At 41.5% G+C, this 24,684-nt stretch overlaps 1 protein-coding gene across 1 annotated transcript in view; it reads right to left on the reverse strand.

The window, feature by feature from the left end:
• TEX11 (testis expressed 11) overlaps positions 1–24,684 on the reverse strand; it is an 827,067-nt gene that overhangs the window by 644,817 nt on the left and 157,566 nt on the right. Inside the window, exons 3-4 of the mRNA XM_053699074.1 lie at positions 4,391–4,471; positions 4,177–4,296 (exon numbers count right to left, since the gene is read on the reverse strand). Of these exons, the coding sequence (XP_053555049.1) occupies positions 4,177–4,296; positions 4,391–4,471 (201 nt within the window). The remainder of the gene's footprint in view (positions 1–4,176; positions 4,297–4,390; positions 4,472–24,684) is intronic.

The following is a 24,684-nucleotide window of genomic DNA, read 5'->3' on the forward strand; positions in this document are numbered from 1 at the left end:
AGGGGCAGCAGCAGGTTTCCTGGCCTGCTTGCCCTTGTTCCAGGACTGGTTAGGTCTCCAGCCTTGTCTGTAGCGAGCAACAGCTCCTTCCTGTTTTGGTGCAGAGGAAGTTGATGCTGCTCCTGCTTTGAAATTATGAAAGGAACGAAAATTAGACTGTCTAGCCTTAGGTTTGGCTCTGTCTTGAGGCAGGGCATGGCCTTTACCTCCTGTAATGTCAGCGATAATTTCTTTCAACCCGGGCCCGAATAAGGTCTGCCCTTTGAAAGGTATATTAAGCAATTTAGATTTAGAAGTAACGTCAGCTGACCAGGATTTTAGCCACAGTGCTCTGCGCGCCTGAATGGCGAATCCGGAATTCTTAGCCGTAAGTTTAGTTAAATGTACTACGGCATCTGAAATAAATGAGTTAGCTAACTTAAGGGCTTTACGTTTGTGTGTAATCTCATCTAATGGAGCTGATTCAAGTGTCTCTTCCAGAGACTCAAACCAAAATGCTGCTGCAGCCGTGACAGGCGCAATGCATGCAAGAGGTTGCAATATAAAACCTTGTTGAACAAACATTTTCTTAAGGTAACCCTCTAATTTTTTATCCATTGGATCTGAAAAGGCACAGCTATCCTCCACCGGGATAGTGGTACGCTTAGCTAAAGTAGAAACTGCTCCCTCCACCTTAGGGGCCGTTTGCCATAAGTCCCGTGTGGTGGCGTCTATTGGAAACATCTTTCTAAATATCGGAGGGGGTGAGAACGGCACACCGGGTCTATCCCACTCCTTAGTAACAATTTCAGTAAGTCTCTTAGGTATAGGAAAAACGTCAGTACTCGCCGGTACCGCAAAATATTTATCCAACCTACACATTTTCTCTGGTATTGCAACTGTGTTACAATCATTCAGAGCCGCTAACACCTCCCCTAGTAATACACGGAGGTTTTCCAGCTTAAATTTAAAATTTGAAATATCTGAATCCAGTTTGTTTGGATCAGAACAGTCACCCGCAGAATGAAGCTCTCCGTCCTCATGTTCTGCAAATTGTGACGCAGTGTCTGACATGGCCCTAATATTATCAGCGCACTCTGTTCTCACCCCAGAGTGATCACGCTTACCTCTTAGTTCTGGTAATTTAGCCAAAACCTCAGTCATAACAGTAGCCATATCCTGTAATGTGATTTGTAATGGCCGCCCAGATGTACTCGGCGCTACAATATCACGCACCTCCCGAGCGGGAGATGCAGGTACTGACACGTGAGGCGAGTTAGTCGGCATAACTCTCCCCTCGTTGTTTGGTGAAATATGTTCAATTTGTACAGATTGACTTTCATTTAAAGTAGCATCAATGCAGTTAGTACATAAATTTCTATTGGGCTCCACTTTGGCTTTAGCACATATAGCACAGATATCTTCCTCTGAATCAGACATGTTTAACACACTAGCAAATAAACTAGCAACTTGGAAATACTTTTCAAGTAATTTACTATAATATGAAAACGTACTGTGCCTATAAGAAGCACAGAAAAAGTTATAACAGTTGAAAATTAATAAACTGAAAGGTTATAGCATCAAATCTTTGTAAAAAACACAATTTTAGCAAAGGATTGCTCCCATTAGCAAAGGATAACTAACCCTGATAGCAGAAAAAAAATACAGAAATAAACGTTTTTTATCACAGTCAACTACAATCTCACAGCTCTGCTGTGAGTGATTACCTCCCTCAAAACAAGTTTTGAAGACCCCTGAGTTCTGTAGAGATGAACCGGATCATGCAGGGAAGACAATAAACTTCTGACTGAATTTTTTGATGCGTAGCAAAAGCGCCAAAAAAGGCCCCTCCCCCTCACACATAACAGTGAGAGAGATCAGTAAACTGTCATAAATTAAATAAAACGACTGCCAAGTGGAAAAATAGTGCCCAAAACATTTTTTCACCCAGTACCTCAGAAAATTAAACGATTTTACATGCCAGCAAAAAACGTTTAACATTAATAGATTAAGTGTTATTAAAAAGCCTGTTGCTAGTCCCTGCAAATTAGGCTAAAGTTATATGCATACAGTATAATTCCAGTGAAGTGCCATTCCCCAGAATACTGAAGTGTAAAATATACATACATGACAGCCTGATACCAGTTGCTGCCACTGCATTTAAGGCTGAGTTTACATTATATCGGTATGGCAGAATTTTCTCATCAATTCCATTGTCAGAAAATAATAAGCTGCTACATACCTCTTTGCAGATTAATCTGCCCGCTGTCCCCTGATCTGAAGTTTACCTCTCCTCAGATGGCCGAGAAACAGCAATATGATCTTAACTACGCCGGCTAAAATCATAGAAAAAACTCAGGTAGATTCTTCTTCAAATTCTACCAGAGAAGGAATAACACACTCCGGTGCTATTATAAAATAACAAACTTTTGATTGAAGGTATGAAACTAAGTAAAATCACCACAGTCCTCTCACACATCCTATCTATTCGTTGGGTGCAAGAGAATGACTGGGGGTGACGTAGAGGGGAGGAGCTATATGGCAGCTCTGCTGGGTGAATCCTCTTGCACTTCCTGTTGGGGAGGAGTTAATATCCCAGAAGTAATGATGACCCGTGGACTGACCACACTTAACAGGAGAAAAGAATCATAAACCATACCCCAAATACATCCCTCTGACAAGCACTTTACTCTGAGGGGAAACCAGGCCTCAATATAGACTGAAAACACCTTTCACTGAAGAATCATACTCATATCTTTATTCTTCAACCATCTCCAGTGGAGCAAAGTAAAGACGAGACCTGAACTTCCTTTAGTACTTTCGACTTTAATGTTGGATAATTATATATTGTCTTACTGAATGTGAATAATAGGAATGTACTTAAATTCTAAATAGTAGACTCTTGAAAATATTTTATTTTGGAAAGATAAGTAATGGCAACATCTTGTAACGCTTGGCTGAGCGTTTGGTGTTGAAAGGCCAATGGTTAAGGTGTCAGGCTTAGGTGTCCCTTGAGAGTAAAAAAGGGAAGTGTTTATCTGAGCAAATTCCCCTTTAATATTGGCCAACACTTAAAAAAACAAGTTTATTGAACAGGTAAATAGACAGGACTAGGAGACTGCGCAGAGAGCACAGGGCTAGGAGGCTGTGCAGGTCACAGAACTTGGCAGGAGACACAGGATTTGAAGTAGTGCCCACACCAGGGGTTTGGACAGCAGGATTAGTTGCACCGGGTCCTTGGACAGAAGGAATACCTGCACCGGGCCTTGGACAGGATGAATGCTTGCACCTATGCCTTGGATAGGAGGGATGCCTGCACCGGGATCTTGGATAGGAGGAATACCACAGCTGGGTCTTGAACAGGAGGAATGCTCCGACTGGGGCATTGGACAGGAGGAATGCCCGCACCAGGGCCTTGGACAGGAGGAATGCCTGCATCGGGGCCTTGGACAGGAGGAAACATCCTTTAGCTCCTGTACAACAGCCTTTTGTCAACATAAACACAATGATATAATTAATAATAAATGATACTTTGCATTGTTTTACACTCAAACTGCATTTAATTACGTATGTAAAAAGGGTACCAGTAAATTAATGGCCAAAGTCCGAAGCTACTTGGCAGCTGCTTATAGAGATTTTCTAAAATGAATCACTATTATTTAGTGACCCACTGTCACTGTGATGTGTCACTAAATAAAATTGTTTGAGTTTAATCAAACTGTAAAAACTGAGAGCCAAAAAAAACGTTAAAAATCTGCATTTGCTCCATTACAGAGACTTTCTTTTATTATTTATTTTTTTGCTTTCTCTCTTTTCATTCTTCCTTACCCATGTCTGTTTCTCACATTTCCTTTCTCTAACTCATAGCAACTTTCTTTTTTTCCATTACTACTTTGCCTTTTAACACTCTCACTGTCTCTCTGTAGAACGTTTATTCTTTTATTGGTTTAGGTGGGTATAATAGATTGTCTTTTCCCAATCACTCTCCCTGCAGATAATCTGTAATCTCTTTGTGATAACGTATACATTTTTAATGAGTAATAACAATCTGGGTACTGAGAACATTTTTCAACCATATAATTGAAGCATTCAGCAAACAGAAAAACTGATGAAAAAATATCTGTAGGCTGAAAAATGTTTTAACATTTCTGAATTTGCTTCTAAATGATGCTGTGCATGAAACCCTGTAGAACATACCACTTCAGCTTGATAGGTCAGGACTTTAAACAAATCTTTTTCCACATATATCTTGTGCATGTTTACATCTGCCTCCTGGGAGCTCCTTTGCATTAACATGGCAAACAACTTCTCCAAGTTCTATTAAAGAGAAAGCAAATATAGTTCACAAGCAGAAATACCTATACACTAGTATCTTATTTTATTCTGAACAGCTACTTTGATATACACTTACATTTAAAGCAATTTCAAGGAATTCACTGGCGAGGTCAGACTTCCCAGCATCTACCCATCCTTTACCTGTCTTCATTGCCATCTTTTTTACAGGTAAAACAAAGAAACACTTAAATTTGATGCTGTGATAGAAATCAGTGACAAACAGAAGGTTTACAAAATATATAACTTTATCCAGAAAGTTTGCTAATAAGTAATCAAAAGGCAATTAAAGGGATACTAACCCCAATTTTTTTCTTTTATGAGTCAGATAGAGCATGCAATTTTAAGCAACTTTATAATTTACTCCTATTATCAATTTTTCTTTGTTCTCATGTTATCTTGATTTGAAAAAGCAGTAATGAAAGATTAGGAGCCGGCCCATTTTTAGTTCAGCACCTGGGTAGCACTTGCTGATTGGTTTGCTACATTTAGCCACAAATCAGCAAGTGCTACCCAAGTACTAAACAAAAAATGGTCCGGCTCTAAAGCTTACAATACTGCTTTTTCAAATCAAGATAGCATGAGAACAAAGAAAAATTGATAATAGGAGTAAATGAGAAAGGTGCTTAAAATCTCATGCTCTATCTGAATCATAAAATAAAAAAATGGGTTTAGTATCCCTTTAAGACAGAGAAATTGACATTTACATGACATACAAATCCATTAAGGGCTAGATTACGAGGGGAGCACAATTTATCTCTCCCGCTCACGTGTTAAATTCACTAGACGTTGACTTTTTGCATGCATCGGGTAGCATGCATATTACAAGTTAAAGTAAAATGCTTTTGCAAGAGTGCTAACTCAACGTCTGCAAAAAAACTAACTTCAAATATCGTGAATGTGTTAATTTATTCCCCTATAAACTTCAATGGTGCACTAAAAGTGGGAAAAAACTAACACCCTTACTTGGGGCGCAAAGTTCAACCAAGTGCGCTAACCTCACATTAAATATTAATATTTCACATTCCAATGTTCTTCACATAGAATGTTCTAGAATGTTCTTCACATATACATGTATGTATATATATATATATATATATATATATATATATATGGATTTTGTGTACAATATATATTTATATATATATATATATATATATATATGTGTGTGTGTGTGTACATATTTTTTATGTGTTTATATGAGTATATATGTCTGTAAATACATATATACAGTAAACATCTAAATATATATATAAATGCATATTTAGACATGTTAATGTATGTATCTCTATGTTATCTCTATGTTTAAGTCTTTTGCCTGCCTTTTTTCTCTCTAACACCTGTTAGCAACAGTTAGCGTGTCACTCGTAATCTAGCCCTAAATGTGATAATTAAGAATGACATCATTATGCTATAGTCACTATACATGCTGACAAAAATGCAATGATTTTCTGAAACGTGGCTATTACACAATCTTTCAACCTATAGACAGTAAAGCAATTTGGCAATGCTTGAAAAAAATAAATTAAAAATAGCAATAGTTTTTCTAGATCTGGACAGTCCAGAACTCTTTAAAACTCTTTAGAGAAAAGAAAAATAAATTGTGAAAAACTAATAATATTATGAAAAAAAGGAAATTTATGCTTACCTGATAAATTTATTTCTTTTACGATATGACGAGTCCACGGATTTCATCCTTACTTATGGGATTACGCCTCCTGGTCAGCAGGAAGTGGCAAAGAGCACCACAGCAGAGCTGTATATATAGCTCCCCCCTTCCCTCCCACTCCAGTCATTCGACCGAAGTTAGGAAGAGAAAGTAAAGCCAAAGGTGACTGTAGTTTAACAAAAATAAATAAATACCTGTCTTAGAAATGACAGGGTGGGCCGTGGACTCGTCATATCGTAAAAGAAATACATTTATCAGGTAAGCATAAATTTCCTTTTGAAATTTGGATATGACGAGTCCACGGATTTCATCCTTACTTATGGGATACAATACCAAAGCTATAGGACACAGATGAAAGGGAGGGACAAGACAGGAACCTAAACGGAAGGCACCACTGCTTGAAGAACCTTTCTCCCAAAAAGAGCCTGACAAAAAGATTGAACATCTGGAACATCTGCCAGACGTTTGTGTAGCAAAATAGACAAAGCAGAATCTGTTCCTTTAAGGAACTTGCCGACAACCCTTTCTCCAATCCCTCTTGGAGAAAAGATAAAATCCTGGGAATCCTAACCCTACTCCATGAGTAGCCCTTGGATTTGCACCAATATAGATATTTACGCCATATCTCATGGTAAATCTTTCTAGTAACAGGCTTACGTGCCTGAATCAAGGTATCAATGACCGAATCAGAGAACCCTCGCTTAGATAAAATCAAGCGTTCAATCTCCAAGCAATCAGCTGCAGAGAAACTAGATTCGAATGATGGTAGGATTCCCTGAATGAGAAGGTCCTGCCTCAATGGAAGCTTCCACGGTGGCAGAGAGGACATGTCCACCAAATCGGCATACCAAGTCCTGGAGTTCCCATTCCCCCGGATGAAACGTCTGTCTGCTCAAAAAATCCGCTTCCCAGTTATCCACTCCTGGGATGTAGATTGTTGACAGATAACAAGAGTGAGCCTCTGCCCACCGAATTATCTTGGATACTTCTGCCATCGCTAAGGAACTCCTTGTTCCTCCCTGATGGTTGATGTAAGCCACAGTCGTGATGTTGTCCGACTAAAATCGGATGAACTTGGCAGAAACCAACTGAGGCCAAGCCTGAAGCGCATTGAAGATTGCTCTCAATCTCCAGAATATTGATTGGAAGTAGAGACTCCGACCGAATACACACACCCTGAGTCTTCAGGGAATTCCAGATTGCACCTCTAGTAGACTGACGTCCGTTATCACTATCACCCATGAGGGCCTGCGTAAGCAAGGCCCTTGGGACAGATGATCCTGCAACAACCACCAAAGAAAAGAGTCACTTGTCTCCTGATCCATTCCACTGTCTGATCATGCTCAGATGAAGAGGACTGAGATGAAAACGATGTTTATTGCCACCACCATAAATCTAATTACCTCCATGTACCGAGCCACTGATGGCTGAGAATTGGGCTGAAGGGATCGGCATGTATTCAGAATCTTTAACTTTCTGACTTCCGTCAAGAAAATTGTCATGGATAAGACGACGCCTGGATCAGAATATCATCCAGATAAGGCGCCACTGCAATCCCGCGGTCAGAGAACTGCTAGCAGAGACCCCAGAACCTTTGTGAATATCCGTAGCCGTGGCCAGACCGAAAGGAAGAGCCACAAACTGAAAATGTTTGTCCAGAAAGGCAAACCTCAGAAACTTGAGATGATCTCTGTGGATAGGAACATGCAAGGATGCATCCTTTAAATCCACGGTAATCCTAATTGACCCTCCTGGATCAAAGGACAAAGGTACAAACCATTGCCATCTGGAAAGATGGAAATCTGAAAAACTTATTTAGACTCATGAGATCTAAATAGGGTTAACTAACAAACCAGTTCCTGTTCCTGAATTGGAACGGGACAATTACTCCCAAGAAAGATAGGTCTCAACACAACGTAAGAACGCCTCTCTCTGTATTGTGACAACAGGTAATCAAGAAAAAAAAGAAACCTTCCTCTAGGGGAAGAATTTCCGAATTCCAGATTGTATCCCTGAACACTATCTCTAATACCCAGGAATCTTGAACATCTCTCATCCAAGTACGGATGAAAAAAGACAGGCTGCCCCCTACTAGAACCGGTCTCGGATCAGGAGTCAATACGTCATGTAGACTTGGGACCAGCAGCGGTCTTGGGTTGTTTACCCTTGAACCAAATAGAGCTCCAGGGAGATTTGACTAAGCACATCCTGGATTTAACCATAGGGCTTTCTTACTAAAAAAGTACAGCAGTCAAATTGCCGCGCTCTAGCGACAGTGACACAGCTGAAAGAGGTTGAAAACCTTGGAGTACGGCACTTTCGGATCATGGAAAGAAGCAACTATCCTTAGAAAGTAGCAAGTCTCATAACCCAGCTGAAGCCATTCTACCCCAGGAATGACTATCCATCCTTAGCTGAGAAAGGAATATCTCCTGAAAAATCGGAGCCCTTCACTTTATCAGAAAAGCACAGGATACATGAGGGACAGGAGAAAACTACACTGCTGCAGCATGTAGGGTTGAACATGCAAACATCCCAGTTTGCGAGTTCCCAAATTAGACCAAAAAAGTACCCCATGTTGGAAAACACCATATTTTCCTTTTTTTTTTTTTCTTTTTTTTTTAATAACTTCCTATTTCTGTCGTGCAGAAAAACAAGTAAAAAGTTAACAATGCTGGTCACACACATCGTGAAGAACAAGCAATGTCACGTATCACAATTCCATATAAAATCAGAACAGAACTGCGGAGCACTGCATCCGGTCATAGAAAAAAAATCCTAGACCCAAAATATTGATAAAAAGTTGAGGAAGGAATCTGCATGTGGGCCAAAATAAAATGTGGGACACCACAGGAGAATTGCGGTTAGAATGACCATAGTCAAGCCAACAGTACAGTCTTGTAATAATAAACTGTCACTTTAATGAAATAAACAGTTGTCACACAATCTGTCTCTTTAAGTACAAAGGTAACTCATTCTTGTGTACTTGTGTATCACTATATTGTTGTCAGTCGCACATTGAACAGCCATAGTGTACTCTGCAATTTATGCTAGGTGAGTACTAGTTCCAATCTAAGCACAACGCTGTCTTGATACATTAAACCATTAAAATGCCTCAAGGAAAGGGAACTAACACTGAACAGAAGAGACCTAGTATCTTTTAAATAGTCTCTTCTAGCATATAATTTAATATTTGCGTATGCACCCTTGGTCTAGCATGCAACCCCCAGTTCAGGAAATGTGATCTGTAATAGCTGGAAAACCCTGTTATCTTGTTTAATTTCAATAAACCTCACCGTTCGTGTGTAAGGTATGCAAGCTTATCAGAATCCCCTCTGAGAGTGGATTACTCTGAGACACGGAGAACAGTAAACCCCCTGTTAGCTTGTTTAATTTCAATAAACCCCACCGTTCGTGTGTAAGGTATGCAAGCTTATCAGAATCCCCTCTGAAAGTGGATTACTCCGAGACACGGGGAACAATAACAATGGTGCTGTTGCATCTCGTCTATAATCAATAGAACGTATAAACAGTTGTGCACTGTCACCTATGATTCAATAGAAACAGTTAAAACAGTAATGTATACATAAAAAATCCCCATTAGTAATGGAACTTTAACAAATCTTGTGCAGATATGCCGGTTAACGTCTCTCTGTCTAATATGGCCGAGGAAAGAGACACATTCCCCTCAAGGCTCTCCGGACAGCGCAAAGACCTCTCAGCTGTATCATTTGTGTAAACACAGCTGAGGAGGCATCCGGCGTTCCGAAGGAGAGATCCATAGTGCGCGCCCTATGGAGGTTAACCAAGCTCCGCCCATCGCGGGCGTAGACAAACCGGAACCGCCAAGAAAACCTACACAAGTAATGGCGCGCACCTAAAAAGCGTGTATCATGCTCCGCCCATCGTGGGCATAACGTTAAGCACAATGCGGTTAAACATATAATTGTTTTAAAAATGAAAGTTAGTTTCACCAACTAAACATAACATTGACCCAAATCAATCTAAGATTCCCTGTCGACTTCACTAGCAAAGAAGTCGTAGCAAACAGGAGTACCTCTTAGGAAAAGGGGACTGCTCATACATGTAGGAACAGCTTTAACCCCTTTAACTCCTGGCGGCTTTGCAAAAGCAGGCTAACTCATACCCCCACAAATTAATCTATATCACTATTGGGGGTCTGGTGAACAAAATCTATCACAGATAACGACATGTCTATCGAGGTAGGGAACCCTACACCACCTAAGACCATACATAATTAAGCCATTTGCCTCTAAACACAGGGCTGCTCAAGAGAAACTAACCCCCAAATCAGGGGTACGTTCTCAAAGAAAAAAGTGCCAGCTCCTTTCTGCAGACATATATAGGGCCAAGATTAAGACCCATGGTTCCCAGCTCATTTCTTTTCTTTTCTTTTTTTGAGCTACTAGAGGGTTTATTATCAAAAATAAAGCTTAGCACTTACCTAAGCAGCCCAGCAGCAGGGCATCTCACCCGGCTTGTGAAGTTCTCTTCTTCCCTTCACATTGGCCTGTGGAAAACAAAAAGGCACTGAGCATTTTCTCCCTCAGATCCTTTACAAATGGGGCAGCATACAATCAATGGGAGTCGCAGTGAGAAAAATGTCCCCATGGCCTGAAAGCCACCAAATGCTTCTCTTACGATATGGAAGAGATTGATTTGGTCTAGGCTATACCCCAGAACAAAGTAACACACTATGGTATTACATAAAAAATAAAAAACACTTGATTGAAGAATCTATAACTAACACCTCACTCTGCCTCTTCCTATCACTAACACAGGCAAAGAGAATGACTGGGGTGGGAGGGAAGGGAGGAGCTATATATACAGCTCTGCTGTGGTGCTCTTTGCCACTTCCTGCTGACCAAGAGGCATAATCCCATAAGTAAGTATGAAATCCTTGGACTCGTCATATCTTGTAAAAGAAACAAAAGAATGAAGAATGTATCTGATAGATATATAACATTGTCTTAGCTTATATGTTTGCAAATGTCTTTCTTGCAATATGTATGCATGTGGCATTCTTGTACAGACCCAGAAAGATATAATACTGTACTCCCCACCAATTTTTATCCACCTACATATTCAATATTATACATTTGCAACATGCAAATAAATATTACTAGTATAAGACTGAAGTGTGTGACAATTATAATATTCTATTTGAAGAACTCGAGGACTAGATAAAATGTGATAGAAAGCCACAGCTCTAAGGTTGGATAATCCTGTATGGGTTAATTCATCCAAGTGGTCCAACATAGGTTGCTTGACCATTTTTAATTTTCCTAATTTGAGTGATTACCTTTATGTATTGGTATTGCTATACCACTAGTTTTTATTTTACTTGGTTTAACCATAGCAGTCATCTTTGTGTCATGGTGCACAATAAATGTTGGTTATACAGATGTTTACAGAAACCTAAATATCTTAGCTCAATATGGTTGTAGATCCTTGTAACAAAAACTGATCTCTGGTTCATATTACAAGAAGTACTATACTTCTACATATATAAACATTAGACTTTGAACTTAAGTCCTAATGTAATGATATTGCTGAATGTTCCATGTTTAGGGTCAAGTTATAATGGAAAGGGTTCGAGTTTCCGTCCAAATTTTTTTTAGGGGGTACCTAGGTAAGTATAATGTGCATGCAGAACATTTATGGTTTGAGAATTCTTTTTTTTTTATAGGGGTGAGAAAGTGTGATTTTTTTTAACATTTCCCCTCACTTTCAGGTTGATTGTCGTTGTTGGGGGACCAGATAGAAACCTGACATTTCACAAATATAAGTCCTCTATAGTATCATTCTGCTGTAAAAATTGAGTATAAAGTTCCACTGCTAGGGCTAGTAGAAACCTGAGGAAAATATAATTTATGCTTACCTGATAAATTCATTTCTCCTGTAGTGTAGTCAGTCCACGGGTCATCCATTACTTATGGGATTATATCTCCTCCCTAACAGGAAGTGCAAGAGGATCACCCAAGCAGAGCTGCTATATAGCTCCTCCCCTCTACGTCATACCCAGTCATTCGACCGAAAACCAAACGAGAAAGGAGAAAACTATAGGGTGCAGTGGTGACTGGAGTTTAATTTAAAATTTAGACCTGCCGTAAAAAACAGGGCGGGCCGTAGACTGACTACACTACAGGAGAAATGAATTTATCAGGTAAGCATAAATTATATTTTCTCCTGTTAAGTGTAGTCAGTCCACGGGTCATCCATTACTTATGGGATACCAATACCAAAGCTAAAAGTACACGGATGATGGGAGGGACAGGCAGGATCTTTACACGGAAGGAACCACTGCCTGTAGAACCTTTCTCCCAAAAACAGCCTCCGAAGAAGCAAAAGTGTCAAATTTGTAAAATTTTGAAAAAGTGTGAAGTGAAGACCAAGTTGCAGCCTTGCAAATCTGTTCAACAGAGGCCTCATTCTTAAAGGCCCAAGTGGAAGCCACAGCTCTAGTAGAATGAGCCGTAATCCTTTCAGGAGGCTGCTGTCCAGCAGTCTCATAGGCTAAACGTATTATGCTACGAAGCCAGAAAGAGAGAGAGGTAGCCGAAGCTTTTTCACCTCTCCTCTGTCCAGAATAAACGACAAACAGGGAAGAAGTTTGACGAAAATCTTTAGTTGCCTGCAAATAAAATTTCAGGGCATGGACGACGTCCAGATTGTGCAGAAGTCGTTCCTTCTTTGAAGAAGGGTTAGGGCACAATGATGGAACAACAATCTCTTGATTGATATTCTTGTTAGTGACTACCTTAGGTAAGAACCCAGGTTTAGTACGCAGAACTACCTTGTCTGAATGAAAAATCAGATAAGGAGAATCACAATGTAAGGCCGATAACTCAGAGACTCTTCGAGCCGAGGAAATAGCCATTAAAAACAGAACTTTCCAAGATAACAGCTTGATATCAATGGAATGAAGGGGTTCAAACGGAACACCTTGCAGAACGTTAAGAACTAAGTTTAAGCTCCACGGCGGAGCAACAGTCTTAAACACAGGCTTAATCCTAGCCAAAGCCTGGCAAAAAGCCTGAACGTCTGGAACTTCTGACAGACGTTTGTGTAAAAGGATAGACAGAGCTGAGATCTGTCCCTTTAACGAACTAGCAGATAAACCCTTTTCTAAACCTTCTTGTAGAAAAGACAATATCCTAGGAATCCTAACCTTACTCCATGAGTAACTCTTGGATTCGCACCAATATAAGTATTTACGCCATATTTTATGGTAAATTTTCCTGGTAACAGGTTTCCTAGCCTGTATTAAGGTATCAATTACTGACTCCGAGAATCCCCGCTTTGATAGAATCAAGCGTTCAATCTCCATGCAGTCAGCCTCAGAGAAATTAGATTTGGATGTTTGAAAGGACCCTGAATAAGAAGGTCCTGTTTCAGACGACATGTCCACTAGATCTGCATACCAGGTCCTGCGTGGCCACGCAGGGGCTATTAGAATCATCGATGCTCTCTCCTGTTTGATCCTGGCAATCAATCGAGGAAGCATCGGGAAGGGTGGAAACACATAAGCCATGTTGAAGACCCAAGGTGCTGTCAGAGCATCTATCAGTACCGCTCCCGGGTCCCTGGACCTGGATCCGTAACAAGGAAGCTTGGCGTTCTGGCGAGACGCCATGAGATCCAGATCTGGTTTGCCCCAATGATGAAGCAGTTGGGCAAACACCTCCGGATGAAGTTCCCACTCCCCCGGATGAAAAGTCTGGCGACTTAGAAAATCCGCCTCCCAGTTCTCCACGCCTGGGATGTGGATCGCTGACAGGTGGCAAGAGTGAGACTCTGCCCAGCGAATTATCTTTGAGACTTCCATCATCGCTAGGGAACTCCTTGTCCCTCCCTGATGGTTGATGTAAGCCACAGTCGTGATGGTGTCCGACTGAAACCTGATGAACCTCAGAGTTGCTAACTGAGGCCAAGCCAGAAGAGCATTGAAAACTGCTCTTAATTCCAGAATGTTTATTGGAAGGAGTCTCTCCTCCTGAGTCCATGATCCCTGAGCCTTCAGGGAATTCCAGACTGCGCCCCAACCTAGAAGGCTGGCTTCTGTTGTTACAATCGTCCAATCTGGCCTGCGGGAAGGGCATCCCCTTGGACAGATGTGGCCGAGAAAGCCACCATAGAAGAGAATCTCTGGTCTCTTGATCCAGATTTAGCAGAGGGGACAAATCTGAGTAATCCCCATTCCACTGACTTAGCATGCACAATTGCAGCGGTCTGAGATGCAGGCGTGCAAAAGGTACTATGTCCATTGCCGCTACCATTAAGCCGATTACCTCCATGCACTGAGCCACTGACGGGTGTTGAATGGAATGAAGGACACGGCAAGCATTTAGAAGTTTTGATAACCTGTCCTCCGTCAGGTAAATTTTCATTTCTACAGAATCTATAAGAGTCCCTAAGAAGGGAACTCTTGTGAGTGGCAATAGAGAACTCTTTTCTACGTTCACCTTCCACCCATGCGACCTTAGAAATGCCAGAACTAACTCTGTATGAGACTTGGCAGTTTGGAAACTTGACGCTTGTATCAGAATGTCGTCTAGGTACGGAGCTACCGCTATTCCTCGCGGTCTTAGTACCGCCAGAAGAGAGCCCAGAACCTTTGTAAAGATTCTTGGAGCCGTAGCTAACCCGAAGGGAAGAGCTACAAACTGGTAATGCCTGTTTAGGAAGGCAAACCTTAGATACCGGTAATGATCCTTGTGAATCGGTATGTGAAGGTAGGCATCCTTTAAATCCACTGTGGTCATGTACTGACCCTCTTGGATCATAGGTAAGATGGTCCGAATAGTTTCCATTTTGAACGATGGAACTCTTAGGAATTTGTTTAGGATCTTTAAGTCCAAGATTGGTCTGAAAGTTCCCTCTTTTTTGGGAACCACAAACAGATTTGAATAAAACCCTTGTCCGTGTTCCGACCGCGGAACTGGGTGGATCACTCCCATTAGTAAGAGGTCTTGTACACAGCGTAGAAACGCCTCTTTCTTTATCTGGTTTGCTGATAACCTTGAAAGATGAAATCTCCCTTGTGGAGGAGAAGCTTTGAAGTCCAGAAGATATCCCTGAGATATGATCTCCAACGCCCAGGGATCCTGGACATCTCTTGCCCAAGCTTGGGCGAAGAGAGAAAGTCTGCCCCCCACTAGATCCGTTTCCGGATCGGGGGCCCTCACTTCATGCTGTCTTAGGGGCAGCAGCAGGTTTTCTGGCCTGCTTGCCCTTGTTCCAGGACTGGTTAGGTTTCCAGCCCTGTCTGTAGCGAGCAACAGTTCCTTCCTGTCTTGGAGCGGAGGAAGTTGATGCTGCTCCTGCCTTGAAGTTACGAAAGGCACGAAAATTAGACTGTTTAGCCCTTGGTTTGGCCCTGTCTTGAGGCAGGGCATGGCCCTTACCTCCAGTAATGTCAGCGATAATTTCTTTCAAACCGGGCCCGAATAATGTCTGCCCTTTGAAAGGAATGTTAAGCAATTTAGATTTAGAAGTCATATCAGCTGACCAGGATTTAAGCCACAGCGCTCTACACGCTTGAATGGCGAATCCGGAGTTCTTAGCCGTAAGTTTAGTTAAGTGTACTACGGCATCAGAAATAAATGAATTAGCTAGCTTAAGGACTTTAAGCTTGTTTATAATCTCATCCAATGGAGCTGTGCTAAGGGTCTCTTCCAGAGACTCAAACCAGAATGCCGCCGCAGCCGTGACAGGCGCAATGCATGCATGGGGTTGTAATATAAAACCTTGCTGAACAAACATTTTCTTAAGGTAACCCTCTAACTTTTTATCCATTGGATCTGAAAAAGCACAGCTATCCTCCACCGGGATAGTGGTGCGCTTAGCCAGAGTAGAAACTGCTCCCTCCACCTTAGGGACCGTCTGCCATAAGTCCCGTGTGGTGGCGTCTATTGGAAACATTTTTCTAAATATAGGAGGGGGTGAAAAAGGCACACCGGGTCTATCCCACTCCTTGTTAACAATTTCTGTAAGCCTTTTAGGCATAGGAAAAACGTCAGTACACGCCGGTACCGCAAAATATTTATCCAGCCTACATACTTTCTCTGGAATTGCAACTGTGTTACAATCATTCAGAGCCGCTAATACCTCCCCTAGTAATACACGGAGGTTCTCAAGCTTAAATTTAAAATTTGAAATGTCTGAGTCCAGTTTACTTGGATCAGATCCGTCACCCACAGAATGAAGCTCTCCGTCCTCATGTTCTACAAATTGTGACGCAGTATCAGACATGGCTCTATTATTATCAGCGCACTCTGTTCTTACCCCAGAGTGATCGCGTTTACCCCTAAATTCTGGCAATTTAGATAGTACTTCAGTCATAACATTAGCCATGTCTTGCAAAGTGATTTGTATGGGCCGCCCTGATGTACTTGGCGCCACAATATCACGCACCTCCTGAGCGGGAGGCGAAGGTACTGACACGTGAGGAGAGTTAGTCGGCATAACTTCCCCCTCGTTGTCTGGTGATAATTTCTTTACATGCACAGATTGGCTTTTATTTAAAGTAGCATCAATGCAATTAGTACACAAATTTCTATTGGGCTCCACATTGGCCTTTAAACATAGTGAATAAAGAGATTCATCTGTGTCAGACATGTTTAAACAGACTAGCAATGAGACTAGCAAGCTTGGAAATACTTTTCTAAATAAATTTACAAGCAATATAAAAAACGCTACTGTGCCTTTAAGAAGCACAAAAAGCTGTCACAGTTGAAATAACAATGAACCAAAATAGTTATAGCAACCAATTTTTCACAGTAAATGTATTAAGTTAGCAAAGGATTGCACCCACCAGCAAATGGATGATTAACCCCTTAATACCCAAAAAACGGATAACAATTTAATAATTAACGTTTTTATCACAGTCAAAACACACTGTCACAGGTCTGCTGTGAGTGATTACCTCCCTCAAAACTAGTTTTGGAGACCCCTGAGCTCTGTAGAGACGTCCTGGATCATCGAGGAAGAAATAGGAAGACTGTGACTAAATTTTTACTGCGCAATAAAGCGCTAAAAACATAATTTATGCTTACCTGATAAATTCCTTTCTTCTGTTGTGTGATCAGTCCACGGGTCATCATTACTTCTGGGATATAACTCCTCCCCAACAGGAAATGCAAGAGGATTCACCCAGCAGAGCTGATATAGCTCCTCCCCTCTACGTCAGTCCCAGTCATTCGACCAAGAATCAACGAGAAAGGAGTAACCAAGGGTGAAGTGGTGACTGGAGTATAATTTAAAAGATATTTACCTGCCTTAAAAACAGGGCGGGCCGTGGACTGATCACACAACAGAAGAAAGGAATTTATCAGGTAAGCATAAATTATGTTTTCTTCTGTTATGTGTGATCAGTCCACGGGTCATCATTACTTCTGGGATACCAATACCAAAGCAAAAGTACACGGATGACGGGAGGGATAGGCAGGCTCATTATACAGAAGGAACCACTGCCTGAAGAACCTTTCTCCCAAAAATAGCCTCCGAAGAAGCAAAAGTGTCAAATTTGTAAAATTTGGAAAAAGTATGAAGCGAAGACCAAGTTGCAGCCTTGCAAATCTGTTCAACAGAGGCCTCATTCTTAAAGGCCCAAGTGGAAGCCACAGCTCTAGTGGAATGAGCTGTAATTCTTTCAGGAGGCTGCTGTCCAGCAGTCTCATAGGCTAAACGTATTATGCTACGAAGCCAAAAAGAGAGAGAGGTAGCAGAAGCTTTTTGACCTCTCCTCTGTCCAGAATAAACGACAAACAGGGAAGAAGTTTGACGAAACTCTTTAGTTGCCTGCAAGTAGAACTTGAGGGCACGAACTACATCCAGATTGTGTAGAAGACGTTCCTTCTTTGAAGAAGGATTTGGACACAAGGATGGAACAACAATCTCTTGATTGATATTCCTGTTAGTAACTACCTTAGGTAAGAACCCAGGTTTAGTACGCAGAACTACCTTGTCTGAGTGAAAAATCAGATAAGGAGAATCACAATGTAATGCTGATAACTCAGAGACTCTTCGAGCCGAGGAAATAGCCATTAAAAACAGAACTTTCCAAGATAACAATTTTATATCAATGGAATGAAGGGGTTCAAACGGAACCCCCTGTAAAACGTTAAGAACTAAGTTTAAACTCCATGGTGGAGCAACAGCTTTAAACACAGGCTTGATCCTAGCTAAAGCCTGACAAAAGGCCTGGACGTCTGGATTTTCTGACAGACGCCTGTGTAACAAGATGGACAGAGCTGAAATCTGTCCCTTTAATGAACTAGCCGATAAACCCTTTTCTAAGCCCTCTTGTAGAAAGGACAAGATCCTAGAGATCCTAACCTTACTCCAGGAGTAACGTTTGGATTCACACCAGTATAGGTATTTACGCCATATTTTATGGTAAATCTTTCTGGTAACAGGCTTCCTAGCCTGTATCAGGGTATCAATAACCGACTCAGAAAAACCACGTTTTGATAAAATCAAGCGTTCAATTTCCAAGCAGTCAGTTTCAGAGAAGTTAGATTTTGATGTTTGAACGGACCCTGTATCAGAAGGTCCTGTCTTAGAGGTAGAGACCAAGGTGGACAGGATGACATGTCCACTAGATCTGCATACCAAGTCCTGCGTGGCCATGCAGGTGCTATTAGAATCACTGATGCTCTCTCCTGTTTGATTTTGGCAATCAATCGAGGAAGCAGCGGGAAGGGTGGAAACACATAAGCCATCCCGAAGTTCCAAGGTGCTGTCAAGGCATCTATAAGAACCGCACCCGGATCCCTGGATCTGGACCCGTAGTGAGGAAGTTTGGCGTTCTGGCGAGACGCCATGAGATCTATCTCTGGTTTGCCCCAACGTCGAAGTATTTGGGCAAAGACCTCCGGATGAAGTTCCCACTCCCCCGGATGAAAAGTCTGGCGACTCAAGAAATCCGCCTCCCAGTTCTCCACTCCCGGGATGTGGATTGCTGACAGGTGGCAAGAGTGAGACTCTGCCCATCGAATTATCTTTGATACTTCCATCATTGCTAGGGAGCTTTTTGTCCCTCCCTGATGGTTGATGTAAGCTACAGTCGTGATATTGTCCGACTGAAACCTGATGAACCCCCGAGTCGTTAATTGGGGCCAAGCCAGAAGGGCATTGAGAACTGCTCTCAATTCCAGAATGTTTATTGGAAGGAGACTCTCCTCCTGATTCCATAATCCCTGAGCCTTCAGAGAATTCCAGACAGCGCCCCAACCTAGTAGGCTGGCGTCTGTTGTTACAATTGTCCAGTCTGGCCTGCTGAATGGCATCCCCCTGGACAGGTGTGGCCGATGAAGCCACCATAGAAGAGAATTTCTGGTCTCTTGATTCAGATTCAGAGTAGGGGACAAATCTGAGTAATCCCCATTCCACTGACTTAGCATGCATAATTGCAGCGGTCTGAGGTGTAGGCGTGCAAAAGGTACTATGTCCATTGCCGCTACCATTAAGCCGATCACCTCCATGCATTGAGCTACTGACGGGTGTTGAATGGAATGAAGGACACGGCATGCATCTTGAAGTTTTGTTAACCTGTCCTCTGTCAGGTAAATCTTCATTTCTACAGAATCTATAAGAGTCCCCAAGAATGGAACTCTTGTGAGAGGAAAAAGAGAACTCTTCTTTTCGTTCACTTTCCATCCATGCGACCTTAGAAATGCCAGAACTAACTCTGTATGAGACTTGGCAGTTTGAAAGCTTGAAGCCTGTATTAGAATGTCGTCTAGATACGGAGCTACCGAAATCCCTCGCGGTCTTAGTACCGCCAGGAGGGCACCTAGAATCTTTGTGAAGATTCTTGGGGCCGTAGCCAATCCGAATGGAAGAGCTACAAACTGGTAGTGCCTGTCTAGGAAGGCAAACCGTAGATACCGGTGATGATCTTTGTGGATCGGTATGTGAAGGTAAGCATCTTTTAAATCTACTGTGGTCATGTACTGACCCTTTTGGATCATGGGCAAGATTGTCCGAATAGTTTCCATTTTGAACGATGGAACTCTTAGGAATTTGTTTAGAATCTTTAAATCTAAGATTGGTCTGAAGGTTCCCTCTTTTTTGGGAACCACAAACAGGTTTGAGTAGAACCCTTGTCCTTGTTCCGACCGCGGAACCGGATGGATCACTCCCATTAATAACAGATCTTGTACACAGCGTAGAAACGCTTCCTTCTTTATCTGGTTTGTTGACAATCTTGACAGATGAAATCTCCCTCTTGGTGGAGATAATTTGAAGTCTAGAAGGTATCCCTGAGATATGATCTCTAGCGCCCAGGGATCCTGAACATCTCTTGCCCAGGCCTGGGCGAAGAGAGAAAGTCTGCCCCCCACTAGATCCGGTCCCGGATCGGGGGCTCTCGGTTCATGCTGTCTTTGGGGCAGCAGCAGGTTTCCTGGCCTGTTTGCCCTTGTTCCAGGACTGGTTGGGCTTCCAGCCTTGCCTGTAACGAGCAACAGCTCCTTCCTGTTTTGGTGCAGTGGAGGTTGATGCTGCTCCTGTTTTGAAATTCCGAAAGGGACGAAAATTAGACTGTCTAGCCTTAGCTTTGGCTTTGTCTTGAGGTAGGGCGTGGCCCTTACCTCCTGTAATGTCAGCGATAATTTCTTTCAAACCGGGCCCAAATAAGGACTGCCCCTTGAAAGGTATATTAAGTAATTTGGACTTAGAAGTAACATCAGCTGACCAGGATTTTAGCCACAGTGCCCTACGTGCCTGTATGGCGAATCCTGAGTTCTTAGCCGTAAGTTTGGTTAAATGTACTACGGCCTCCGAAATGAATGAATTAGCTAGTTTAAGGACTCTAAGCCTGTCCATAATGTCGTCTAGCGTATATGAACTAAGGTTCTCTTCCAGAGACTCAATCCAAAATGCTGCCGCAGCCGTAATCGGCGCGATACATGCAAGGGGTTGCAAAATAAAACCTTGTTGAACAAACATTTTCTTAAGGTAACCCTCCAATTTTTTATCCATCGGATCTGAAAAGGCACAGCTATCCTCCACCGGGATAGTGGTACGCTTAGCTAGAGTAGAAACTGCTCCCTCCACCTTAGGGACCGTTTGCCATAAGTCCCGAGTGGTGGCGTCTATTGGAAACATCTTTCTAAATATTGGAGGGGGTGAGAACGGCACACCGGGTCTATCCCACTCCTTAGTAACAATTTCAGTTAATCTCTTAGGTATAGGAAAAACGTCAGTACTCGCCGGTACCGCAAAGTATTTATCCAACCTACATAGTTTCTCTGGTATTGCAACGGTGTTACAATCATTGAGAGCTGCTAAGACCTCCCCTAGTAATACACGGAGGTTCTCCAATTTAAATTTAAAATTTGAAATATCTGAATCCAATCTGTTTGGATCAGAACCGTCACCCACAGAATGAAGCTCTCCGTCCTCATGCTCTGCAAGCTGTGACGCAGTATCAGACATGGCCCTAGTATTGTCAGCGCACTCTGTTCTCACCCCAGAGTGATCACGCTTGCCTCTTAGCTCAGGTAATTTAGACAAAACTTCAGTCATAACAGTAGCCATATCTTGTAATGTTATCTGCAATGGCCGCCCAGATGTACTAGGCGCCATAATATCACGCACCTCCCGGGCGGGAGATGCAGGTACTGCCGCGTGAGGCGAGTTAGTCGGCATAACTCTCCCCTCGCAGATTGGTGAAATTTGTTCACATTGTACAGATTGACTTTTATTTAAAGTAGCATCAATACAGTTAGTACATAAATTTCTATTGGGCTCCACCTTGGCATTGGAACAAATGACACAGATATCCTCTGAGTCAGACATGTTTAACACACTAGCAATAACTTGCAACCTGGTTATAATCTTTTTTAGCAAAAACGTACTGTGCCTCAAAGAGGTACTTAAACGATTAAATGATTAAATGACAGTTGAGATAAAAAACTGAGAACAGTTATAGCATCAACTTTAAAACAACACAACTTTTAGCAAAGGTTTTGTTCCCATTAGTAAGATAACATAACTAAATTTGACATAAAAATTATTGAGTAACGTCTTTATCCACAGTCAATATAAAAAATTCTCACAGCTCTGCTGAGAGAATGTACCTCCCTTCAAGAAGTTTGAAGACCCCTGAGATCTGTCAGAGATGAACCGGATCATGCAGGAAAAATAATAGCTGACTGGAAATTGTTGATGCGTAGCAAAGAGCGCCAAAAACGGCCCCTCCCTCTCACACACAGCAGTGAAGAGAAACGAAACTGTCACAATTCAAAATAAACTACTGCCAAGTGGAAAATAAAGCCCAAACATTTATTTACTCAGTACCTCAGCAGTGTAAACGATTCTACATTCCAGCAAAAACGTTTAACATGATATAATACTTATTAAAAAGATTAGTGACCTTTAACAAAGTAGTTCCGGTGAAGTACCATTCCCAGAATACTGAAGTGTATACATACATGTCATTATAACGGTATAGCAGGATTTTCTCATCAATTCCATTCAGAAAATAAAAACTGCTACATACCTCAATGCAGATTCATCTGCCCCTGTCCCCTGATCTGAAGCTTTTACCTCCCTCAGATGGCCGAGAACAGCAATATGATCTTAACTACTCCGGTTAAAATCATAGTAAAAACTCTGGTAGATTCTTCCTCAACGTCTGCCAGAGAAGTAATAACACGCTCCGGTGCTATTATAAAATAACAAACTTTTGATTGAAGTCATAAAAACTAAGTATAATCACCATAGTCCTCTCACACATCCTATCTAGTCGTTGGGTGCAAGAGAATGACTGGGACTGACGTAGAGGGGAGGAGCTATATCAGCTCTGCTGGGTGAATCCTCTTGCATTTCCTGTTGGGGAGGAGTTATATCCCAGAAGTAATGATGACCCGTGGACTGATCACACATAACAGAAGAAATAGGCCCCTCCCACTCATATTACAACAGTGGGGAAGCTCAGTAAACTGTTTTTATTCAGAAAACAAACGACAGCCATGTGGTAAAAATCATGCCCATAAAGTTTTATCACCAAGTACCTCAGAAAAAACGATTAACATGCCAGTAAACGTTTTAAAAATGAAAATTATGAAATGTTATTAATAAGCCTGCTGCTAGTCGCTTTCACTGCAGTGCAGGCTCAAATATTACTTTAATATAGACAGTATTTTCTTAGTGAAATTCCATTCCCCAGAAATACCTCAGAGTATACATACATACATATCAGCCTGATACCAGTCGCTACTACTGCATTTAAGGCTGCACTTACATTACATCGGTATTAGCAGTATTTTCTCAGTCAATTCCATTCCTTAGAAAATAATATACTGCAACATACCTCCTTGCAGGTGGGCCCTGCCTGCTATCCCCTGTTCTGAAGTTACCTCACTCCTCAGAATGGCCGAGAACAGCAAGTGGATCTTAGTTACGACTGCTAAGATCATAGACAAACTCAGGTAGATTCTTCTTCTAATGCTGCCTGAGAAGAAACAACACACTCCGGTGCCGTTTAAAATAACAAACTTTTGATTGAAGAAATAAAAACTAAGTTTAACACACCACAGTCCTCTCACGCGTCCTATCTATTAGTTAGGTGCAAGAGAATGACTGGGTATGACGTAGAGGGGAGGAGCTATATAGCAGCTCTGCTTGGGTGATCCTCTTGCACTTCCTGTTAGGGAGGAGATATAATCCCATAAGTAATGGATGACCCGTGGACTGACTACACTTAACAGGAGAAAAGCGTACTTTATTCATGTATTTTGAGAAATGACAAGATGTAATATAAGCGTAAAAAAATAATAAAACTGAACAGTATTTTGCACTAATTATGTTTATAATTGACATACAAAAACTTATGCTTGTCAATGAGCTCTACAATGTTACTACATTTGATATTGACAACATGAAATCATGATCTATCATGTTGGTACAGGCAAAAACATAACATTAGGGCAGGAAGACTTGTCTTTGTATGTCTGGGCATGCCCAAACCTAAAAGTGTATAGACAGCTTGTCATTGTGTTGGATGCATTCTTGCGAGTTAAACGCTCGGAGCTGAAGTGCGTTAGTTTCAAGTGATGTGGGAATAGATTTTATCCAGATATGTAAATACAATATTCAGTTGGGTGTTTTACAAATGAACAGTGTCATAAACAGATCTATGTTGTTGCTTCCCCTGAGATAAAAATAGTAAGTGACTACAGCTCAAAAGGAAAGGAGTTACTGTGCTCAAGGGTAGGATGTCATGTTACATCATTTTGTAAGTACCATGAAATCAAATTTCTATTGAAATATCATCATCTATTGGTAACAGTTGTTGTAATTCCTTGGATTTCTAAAACTTTGAAAAAAAATCAGTAAGGATTGTTTGATAAGATGATTCCAGCAGAGTATAACAGTATCAAAACCCTGTCAACAGAAGAATATGGCAGATTAATTGAAAAAAGTGTGCCATTGCAAACAAAGAAGACAAAGTTAAAAATGTTTAGTCTATTACTAAGCTTTGTGTATCCTGTGGTGGATTTGTGTCTGCCTCTGATATAATTTTTCTTACTAGTTGTCTTTTTCTCATGACCCCATGGTCAACTACTACCTAAATGGCTAAACCTCTAAGCTCAGACCTCATATACCTCGTTAAGTCCTCTACTTAAAGTCCTTCTCTGTAATATATGTAAACACTTTATTTAATTAAACAT

This window comes from Bombina bombina, chromosome 1, assembly GCF_027579735.1.
Source record: "Bombina bombina isolate aBomBom1 chromosome 1, aBomBom1.pri, whole genome shotgun sequence".
Taxonomy (NCBI): domain Eukaryota; kingdom Metazoa; phylum Chordata; class Amphibia; order Anura; family Bombinatoridae; genus Bombina; species Bombina bombina.